The sequence below is a fragment of the Neodiprion virginianus genome, chromosome 3 (genome assembly GCF_021901495.1).
Source record: "Neodiprion virginianus isolate iyNeoVirg1 chromosome 3, iyNeoVirg1.1, whole genome shotgun sequence".
Classification (NCBI taxonomy): domain Eukaryota; kingdom Metazoa; phylum Arthropoda; class Insecta; order Hymenoptera; family Diprionidae; genus Neodiprion; species Neodiprion virginianus.
Genome location: NC_060879.1, coordinates 2,178,316 through 2,187,811, shown reverse-complemented (window position 1 = coordinate 2,187,811; position 9,496 = coordinate 2,178,316). Strand labels below are relative to the sequence as shown.

The following is a 9,496-nucleotide window of genomic DNA, read 5'->3' as shown; positions in this document are numbered from 1 at the left end:
TAAGAGAGCTTTTGAAGCGCGAAAGGCAAACCCGACCTTCAGTCGACGTTTTTTCTGGCTGTCCGCAGTCCAACATGGCTGACGATAGTGGTGGTTGGTTTCTGAGAAGATTAATAGATTATTTTGTTGTTTTTCATTCGGTAACAAGATGCATAGAATTTGTTTTATAGAAAAGTGCAAATATTATTATTTAGCGAGATGCCGGGATCACGTAAGGCGGCAAGGCGAAAGCTGACTTCGCATCAGTACAACAAGAAGAGCTTGGGAGGTTAGAATAATAATTCCAGTACTTTGTGGATGATGCAATATACACAGATCTTCCCGAGGATATTTTCCACCACCGAAAGCTTCCTCATCGAAATCTTTAGCCATTCTTAAAGAGAAAAAAATTGATATTTCAGACGTCACGCTGAACGACTTCGCCAATTCTCCATCGGGCAACCACGCGAGGCTTAAAAAAGCAACAACAAACGTCTCTAGTGAAGGTTAGTTTGAACATCTGTCAAAATATTGAATAACCGGCCAACTCACTCGATTTTCGTGACCTTGCCGTCGACTTTCTATCGCGTCTGAGTCTCAGGTTATCACGATTTTCGACGATTTCGTAGGAATTAGGCGATTCCCATTTTTCAACTATCTGTATTTTGCACTTCTCTAATTTCAGTTAAGCAGATAATGATCAAGGAGGAGGATAATCGTGCTTGGGATGAAAAACTCGACGAATTTGAGGGCGACTTTGAGTTTATCGAACAGGAAAATGAAGATGGTAAAAAGGGTGAGTCTAGTCTTCCGTCTGCGGCAGAGACAACTTTCCCCTACTAATGACAATTGTTTACTTTCAGAGGTCGTGATTTCTAAACAATCCAAGTCAACGCGCAACAGAACAAAGCCTGTAGAATGTGCAGTCGTTGATACAGGTAAAGAGAGATTGGACATTTAATTCAAATTTTGGGAAAAATTTACATGTCCAAATTTACTCAAAAGAGTGATTATATTTTGCCACAGGTGTTCAATACCCTGTGGACGTTTGGTTTCTTCTGTCCGAGTATGTAAGGCCGGAGGATGTCGGGAGGTTCGCTGGGATCTGTAAGAGTGCTTATCACGTCGTCAAGACGGCAAAATTTTGGTTTCACATGTACAAACGGTAATATCCAAGTGCTTTGCTGTTTAGTTTGAACAACTCGCTTGCGGATGCTTACGTTTTATTATACGCTGTTCGTGTTTCAGATTCTACAAGTGTATGGCTGGTCTGCCAGAACGCCTTCAGCCCGAGTGCATGGTGCGTTTGTATGGGCTGAGAACCTGTGTCATCAGAACACTTCATTACAGTTATTTTCCTCAGAGGAGAGACACTCAGAGTCCAGATGCAAGCCTACAAGAGGAGCCTCATTCCTTGCTGAAACGCCAGTGCTGTTTAATGTGGCATCAGGTCAGGGTCGATGAATTGATATTGAAACCAACCGACGGTTGTTCACCGTTTGTATTAAATCATTCACTCATCTTTTTTCTACTTATTTCAGAAAGGCAAAAATCAGTGGTTCTTCTTCTTCAAACTTAAGGAGGTACCTCGCGGTCGCGGCATCTCTTGGCGTCACACAGAAGTAAAACCACATCGTCCTGACCTGATCGAAATGCTGGAAGACGTATCCGCGAATCCAGAGGACCGCTGCAAAATTCTACAGGTTTGAACAGTCCCGTAACACCGTCGATATCAACAATGAACACGTATTTGCAACGGTATTTTCTTGTACCAAAATTAACCTGTTTGAAAATATTTTCAGGTAACATGTCTTAAGTATACGATGACTCCGTTGGTGATAGGCCTAATTCTACAGTCTGTATCGATGACATTGTCGCCCGGTTTTCGTCACCACAGATTACAGCTCGGTTTTGGAACGGCGGTAACTCCGAAGACACCGGCCAGTCAGATGTTACTTCTAGACGGAGTAGTTGGTGTCAGAGTCTTAGATTGGTGGCACCCTTTGTACCCTCATCAGCACGCAGCTTCTGCTGTATTACCGCCCTCTGATGATGCCTGGGATTAACTCGTTCGTTCGTTGCCCGAGTTTCAATTATTTTATCATCACTATAATTCCCTCTTTCTTTGAAAAAAATGGTTGGTAAATTAGGAAAAAAAAAAAGAAATGAATCAATATAGATTACGCCATTTCTCAAATAGTCACGAAGTTTTTGCCCAGAGTTGATAAATTGTTTTAATAGTACTCTTATCCGTTTTTTCTCCACTTGAATTCACTTGACACAACACAGAAAAAAATTGAGTATCGCATGATGAGACCAATGTCAATGTACATGTACATACAGACACACACACTATATAACTCAGTTTAATTTTTTATTTGACAAAGATTTCAAAGATTATTTTTTCTTGTGAATTTGAAAATGCGAAGGAGAAATAGTTTCGTTTTGATTTTCAATCGACTCTCTATCTTTTTATCCCTTGCACGAATGCTGCTTATGAATATAAGCAATAAATATCGTTCGACGTTTACCCTACAGTACATTTGATTCTACACTAGTATATATGCTAGATATGTGTAACATATACGTCAGGGTCATGGTATCGTGGTCTAGTGTTTGAACCATGGAATGTTTTCATCCCGTGATACAAGATCGTGTCGTTTGTTTAACCAGCAATTCCGACCCTTTCTCATTCACCAGGAATCATCTTTTGTATAGTTTTTCTTCTCTCATCAGTTATCTCGTTTAGTTAAGATTTTCAATTCCATCAAGATAAGGGCATTCTGTTATTCCATTGCGTGTTGTATAAATGTAATTATAGAGCAGTATGCAGGTAAAACTGTATACCGTAATACATAATTGAACGTATAGTATATTATCTATTGTTTAGAGATTGATTTTATTCGGAAGTCGTAAAATCGAGCGGTTCAGTATTACCGCATAAATACGAAAAAAGATATTATTATTATTTTTACTCTCGTATTTTTTCCATCCTGTCTCTCAAGTCTTTTGTTGGTTAGTCCACCGAACGGCAGTTCAATCCTTCGCTTTGCAAACACCAATTTTTATTCTACCTTTTTATTCCACTGATCCGATATTGAAAATAATTTATACACAGAGAATGGCAAGAAATTAATAATCAAATAAACACTATGAAAAATGAACAACCAATTAAATTTGAAGCAAATTATTGTGTAGATATTTAAACATGCGTCTATATGTTTTCTGATATTCTTGAATGTAAAACGAATTGAGAAATGTGTTACGCTACCAGGAAAGGGGCAAAAGGATTAAGAAATAATAAAGATCACCATCAGCAATATGCAATTCGCTAGTAGTTGTTACTCTCCTCTATGCTCACCGACTCGAATTTTCCTAGTTTTAGGTTGTCCACGTAACTTGGATCCCGAGTATCTTCCATAGATATAACGACATGATAAAATCGTAAGTGAAGAACCGGTGTAACGGTTCAAGATTCTAGACAATTACAGTGTCAATTGACAAAGAAACAACCGCCTATCTGATATATACGTTGCAATTGTATCTTCGATTATTGTTCATGTAATTCGTATAGATTCTGAATCGCGTTTCAGTATTGAATCGATGTGTGAAGTTGAATGGATGAGACGTAACGCATATGTAACAAAAGACTCTTTTCACCGATATTCTCATTGACAAAATCGCGTCTAAAGTGTAATGTTCGTGAGATTTTTTAAGCCAACTTCAAGACAGTTCCGAATAATACTCACTCGAACCAGCGGCGTTCTCATTCGCATAGCCGCTTATCCCAGCGTCTCGAATCGCACAATTTTTTGTCATTTAGCCGTCAGAATTATTTCAAGAAAGATTCGGCTCGGTAATAAATATTGCGAGCAATGAAATTACGTTAAAAATTGGATTCAATCGAGTGTGTGAGTGCAAAGTAATTGAGGAAGATTCCAATATGACCGCGGTCATCGTGCCTCCTGCGTGGTTATATCGAATCTAAATCGATGAGTGATTTTTAATTAAATCATAAACGACGAAGAAGAGAAATAACAACAAGAATGTAGGCATATTGCGATTCGATTTAGCCATGAGGAGATGTGGAAATGCGGTAAGTTCGTTATTTGAATCGTATTAAAATCGAATTCTTCAAACATGCGGTATTTCGGATAAATCGCGCATTATTGGCTGCTTGTGTCTGAGAATGAAGTAGAATCGTGTGGAAATAATAATTGAACGAAATGTACTTCAATTGTATAACACGTGACGCATAACGCATTGCCGCATTCGATTCTCTGAAGCATTATATAATCAATGCATGTGCATTGTGTGTTCCACAAGGCTTTATGTACACGCCAAAGTTACGGTTAACTCGACTGAACGAGGCCCGATAACTCGGGTGCAGGATTTATATTTTCCATTAAAAACTAAACGCGATAAAGACGGCAAGTATACTCGCCAACGCCTTAACTGCAACAGCAGCGGCAACAGCTCGGTAAAATGCATTTCGCTTGATTGTAATTCGTGTAAACTTTAACGAGATTAAATGTAAAGCGCGCGCAGCGTTGAGGGTTGGAAAAAGGAGTCCTTCGATTTTTTCCAACAGCTTTTAACTGCTTACGCGTGACACACTTCCGTTGTTTTATACTCGACAAATATTACCACACAACTGAACAAGTAATATATTTATGCATACAGAACAGATAGTATGATAATACTTGCTCGAAACACTGTGCAAAACAAGTTTTCGAATCTAATCGTTATTGCCGGGAGCTTTGTACATGCAGTGATATTTATTTATTATTTTTTCGTAGAAATCGGTGAGTTTAAACATTTCAACGTTGACCTTTGATTCTCTGAGAAATCCAACTCTATGTATAAACAGTGATAACGTGGGTAAAAAAAGAATTGAATAAAAATAAAAAATAAAACGATTACAGCGATAAAGGTCTACTCTTTTGTTTATCTATTGTTTAAATCCCGTATGTTCTTACTCCCGAAAAAAGAATTCGTCACTCGCTTCTCTCTCCCTCTCTCTTTTGCTTTATCAATTTTTTTGCAACAAGTGTCGGACTCGACGTTGACTCGTTCTACCGCCGTAGGCCGACCAAACCCTGGCCGTTACTACGTCGGTTACTATAGCACGGCTATCCGATCGTAACGCAAATATTATCCAACAACGCGTTATTAATCATTTTCCTAATCGTCACGGCCAACGATCAGTCGGAAAGCGCGTATGTCTGCACTGATTCTGTGTCGCTGAAAATTTCCAACAAATTGTTGGCTTGGATCGTTGAAAGTCTCGCGACTTTTTATTAACTTTATATTTTATTTTATATATTACAATAAGTATAATAATATTATTTATATTATCAACAAGCTTTCGAAATAGATTCGTCGATAGGTTGTTTGTTATAACCGTATGTTCAAAGGTGAAAAAAAATTTAAAAAAGATAATAGTCGGCGAAATTATAGACGCGGAGAAGAGAATGTCGTGATTTCAACTCCGCAGAAACAATTGGACACAATCGGAAGAAGAGCCTCTTAGCTCGTTTAAATCCGTTCCATTCTTCGCCGGCACGGCGCACAAAACACCTTGGTTCATTCATTCTTAGATTCGTTTGTTTCCTGTGTTCGTTCGTTCGTTCATTCATTCGTTCGTTCGTTCGTTCGTTCACTCGTCGCTAGCAATTAGAGACGCTTTTGTCGATACATTCCAGTCGAGTAGAACAAGAAAAAGAGAATGGAAAATGGAAATAGAAAGAAGCGGAGATAGACTCGAGAATTAGAACGTTAAGAGTGGTTTTAAGAGCACTGATCTCGTTTCTCTAATATATTTCTTTCTCTTTCTTCGTGTCTTATAATCCGGAAATATCTCAAATTAATAATGAAACATTCATTCATTCAATCGATCAGTTTTTCCATCAAGTCCGAAAGCTCGGAAACTTTCTTTACAAACTTATATACGTAGCGATTTCCCAACGTTGTTTTCTAAAATTTAATGCGCACGCGCTGTTTGCCATGGCTACCAACTGTCTCGTTCTAAAAAAAATTCACATTTGTCGGTGGCGGTTGTGCTCAATTTACTACTGCAAATTTTTTTTAGGTTAGAGGCAGTTGGTAACCATGGCAAACAGCGCGTGCGCATTAAATTTTAGCATACGACGGATCATGCGGTCGTTAGGAATTCACTCTTCATATACATATATATATATATATATGAAGTTGGTAAAAGAGATTATTTGTAACATATATCTACACGAATTCCAAAGTGTGAATCAGAGATATATATATATATATATATAGCGAGGCATCTACTTTTCGAGTTTAATCCGCATTTCATCCGTCTCATAGAATCGAATAATACGGTTTAATGCATGCTCTTGATTGAACGGCGGCTGTGTTTGGGTTTCGATTTCCTCTGGAGATGGAGAGGAAGAACGTGACGTGCCACGATATCTTCGGCTCATTCACTTATTATCATATTGTTACTCTGGATTCCTCGACGATTTCTTGTTACGATCCATACTCGAACCGCGGGCGAACGATGACGCAACCATCAAAATACCGCCCGTTATATATTTATATATAATAATAAAAATAACGATATTTATAACAACACCGATGACAATTATTATATTTTTGACGAACGATTCCAAATTTATACGTAATAATATACATCTTAAATTAATTTTTTCTTTTTCGATCGAAGAATTGACGATTGCAAGTTTCAGTTACATACATAGGTACGTATACCTATGTATTCGACATAGTGCAAGTTAAAGGTATAATAATATACATAAGCTGTGTATATTGCGTAATTAATCGAGCGCGGTTCGAGGGTCGTTTTATGCTCGTATAATCCTCTGGTATATAATAACGAAACGAAGTTCATTATATAACGCGTTAATCATATCGCTTCACATCCTCCAAGATTGATTCCCATGCACACGACTTTTTTTATTTATTTATTTTTTCTTTTGTCTCCTTTACGAGCAGCCGTGCAAATAAGTCGTAAAAACTTTCAGCCGTGACACCATATTTTTCTCCTTTCTATGTGCGAAGGTACACATTTTGCGTGTGTGTGTGTGCGCGTACTCAAGGGACGCTGGTTGGCTGTCATTTTAGCTGCAGGATTGAGGGGAGCGTGGGCTGGGAACTGACCAAAAATCTTGATTAATGCAATTAATACGAACGACGAAACGAGAGGCGAATAATTTGGAAAATTGGGGACTGACGACGTGACGATGAATTCGGAGGGGAGCGATAAACGAGAACGGATAAAAATCAAGGTGTAAAAAAAAAACACAAAAAAATGGCCGAGGGAAACTAAGGCTAAATTGTATTACGGGAAGAAAATTATATCGAGGGAATTGGGAATGATTAAGTTTCACACTTTCTGACCATCGTGCGCACATGTATGAATGTAAAATAGTTTCATTGGTACATGTGTATTTATTTATCGATAAATTTTTGTTTCCGGGGATTCTTCTCATGTATTTTTCATCACAATTGCAGAAACTTGATGAGGTACCGTGAATGTAACGCAACGAGGGTGAAAATTTATAAATTTCATCAAAATTTTACACGCAGTTTTAATACCGTTGTTATTAATTATTTATTATTAACGTTGACGCGACGCGATGCGATGCGTGCAGACTGACCAAACACTCGGGTTTAACTACTGTACTTAAGAATTATATGCACGGGACGTACAGTCGGGTGAAAAATTTTTTTCCGAACTATAAACATTAACTATTGCGATACGCTGATCTGTACTTAAATCTTATACGTGTCGTTAATTAATTAGGTTAAAACAACTTCGAACAAATCACATTATTCTTAATTATACTTTTTACAGGGAAACATTTATATCATCGATTCTCGAATTTCTTGCAAAGAAATAAATCATTGAATCAACAGTTTATATTGTTCAGTTATTTTCATTTTTATTTTCTTGATCGTAACGATTTCTCGGCAAAAACAATCTGAAGTTAATTTAACGCGAAAATTGTTTACAGTTCAAAATTGAATTTTTCGAAATTCTTTTTCCAATCACAGGTAATTGTTGTTTCGATTGAACCGAACTTGATTACTTTTCTACGGTTATGAATTTTTAATGTCCTAAGCCTTTGTTTCGTGATACCTCGGCGCACGTCGAACACATCGTTAAAAATCCGATCGCGTTTGGAGTTTCAGTGAAAATTTTTCCACCTTTATGTACAACAATAATAGAATTTAATCCAGTTGGCAAAAAATAACAATGATAATTCCTGACTAGTAATTCCTTCTTTCTGCGTTACTCTCTTCGTCTCGTTAATTAATAATTGTCTAACTTTGTCTCTTCTTATTTTTTACATTTTTATTATTATATGCATATAAATATGGTAGAGTTAGAAAGGAAAAGAAAAATGAACCCCTTCTGTAGGTAATGCAGGCGACTGTAATACTGCAGTTTTTATATCGCGTTGCGTTCCGTTTACACCGTGATGCAGGCTGTTTCTATTTCCCGTGAGAAAAGCTTGTAACGGCTGAGTTGAGTTGAGTTGAGTTGAGTTGAGTCGAGTTTGAGTCGAGGAACGATAAAGCCCGTAAATCGAAAGGAAGCACACGCGTTGTTTTACGGTGTGCGATTTATAGCCCCGTATATGGTAACTATTAATCGCCCATAGGAACTGAACAATTTCCGGGGAATTGTTTGTAAGAATACATGCATATATATAAATATATATACATATATATACACGCGTATATGCGTATATTGCCTGCTTTGATTGCAGTCGGTGTGAAGCGTTATTTAAAACGAGTTTATGTCGCACAATTAAACGGTGCGCGTAACGCGAATTATATGTACGTAAATTGTACGAACATTTTGTGAAAATTTTAAATTTATAGACTTAAATAATTTTTGAACAAAGACGGTGACGAAAAATTATTAATTACCGAGCTTGTCGGTGCGGAAGGGAATTATTTGTAGTTTTTGAAGTTTCAATTTGTCAAGATACACTGAGATTTTTTATACAGTAACCAAAAAAATTTAGTACACTTCCGATAAATTATATTGAAAAACACGAATTCGAATACATTGGAAAATTTTACGCTGAAACAATTCATTTTATGCCCACCCCCCACCCAAAAAAAAAAAAAACGTTTCAATCCTCAAAAAATATGTCAATAACGTTTTGAAAATTGATAATTCTCAGAATATATTTTACGTTATCGAATGTTACGGGGAATATTTTTTTATTTTTCCTTCCACTTCCACTATTTATCTCTATTTTTTTTTTCCTTTATTATACCTCTATGCCTCTTACCCTAAACTCCGTCTGCATAAATACGTCGTTACAAAATTATTACGTGTATTACGTTAAATGAGTAAGTAAAAAAAAAAAAAAAAAAAATTTAAACGTCGTACAACCTGTGACATCGAGGATCGTGGATAAATCTTACCTGTAAAAATGTATAATTTATGTAACAATTATATACACCTGTACGCACATAAATATATACGTGTATGTTTATATGGGGGATT

At 36.9% G+C, this 9,496-nt stretch overlaps 1 protein-coding gene across 2 annotated transcripts; it reads left to right on the top strand.

Moving 5' to 3' along the window:
- The first annotated feature begins 48 nt into the window (after nucleotides 1–48).
- Nucleotides 49–3,306, top strand: LOC124301337 (transmembrane protein 183). 2 transcript variants are annotated; one of them, XM_046756251.1, is made up of 8 exons: nucleotides 49–268; nucleotides 402–485; nucleotides 665–775; nucleotides 843–917; nucleotides 1,006–1,144; nucleotides 1,228–1,429; nucleotides 1,521–1,682; nucleotides 1,877–3,306. In XM_046756251.1, the coding sequence occupies exons 1-8, from the start codon at nucleotides 199–201 to the stop codon at nucleotides 2,027–2,029; spliced, it is 996 nt and encodes a 331-aa protein (XP_046612207.1). In that variant the 5' UTR covers nucleotides 49–198; the 3' UTR covers nucleotides 2,030–3,306. The 2 variants fall into 2 exon arrangements, with proteins under 2 accessions (XP_046612207.1, XP_046612206.1); XM_046756250.1 differs by having other exon boundaries at nucleotides 1,782–3,306.
- The last annotated feature ends 6,190 nt before the right edge of the window (nucleotides 3,307–9,496 follow it).

Bases quoted from the DNA above. Each gene is read 5' to 3' on its own strand.
- LOC124301337 (XM_046756250.1), top strand. From the start codon at position 199: ATGCCGGGATCACGTAAGGCGGCAAGGCGAAAGCTGACTTCGCATCAG. The intron at 776-842 runs GTGAGTCTAGTC...GTTTACTTTCAG, and splicing joins AAATGAAGATGGTAAAAAGG to AGGTCGTGATTTCTAAACAA. The intron at 1,683-1,781 runs GTTTGAACAGTC...AAATATTTTCAG, and splicing joins ACCGCTGCAAAATTCTACAG to GTAACATGTCTTAAGTATAC.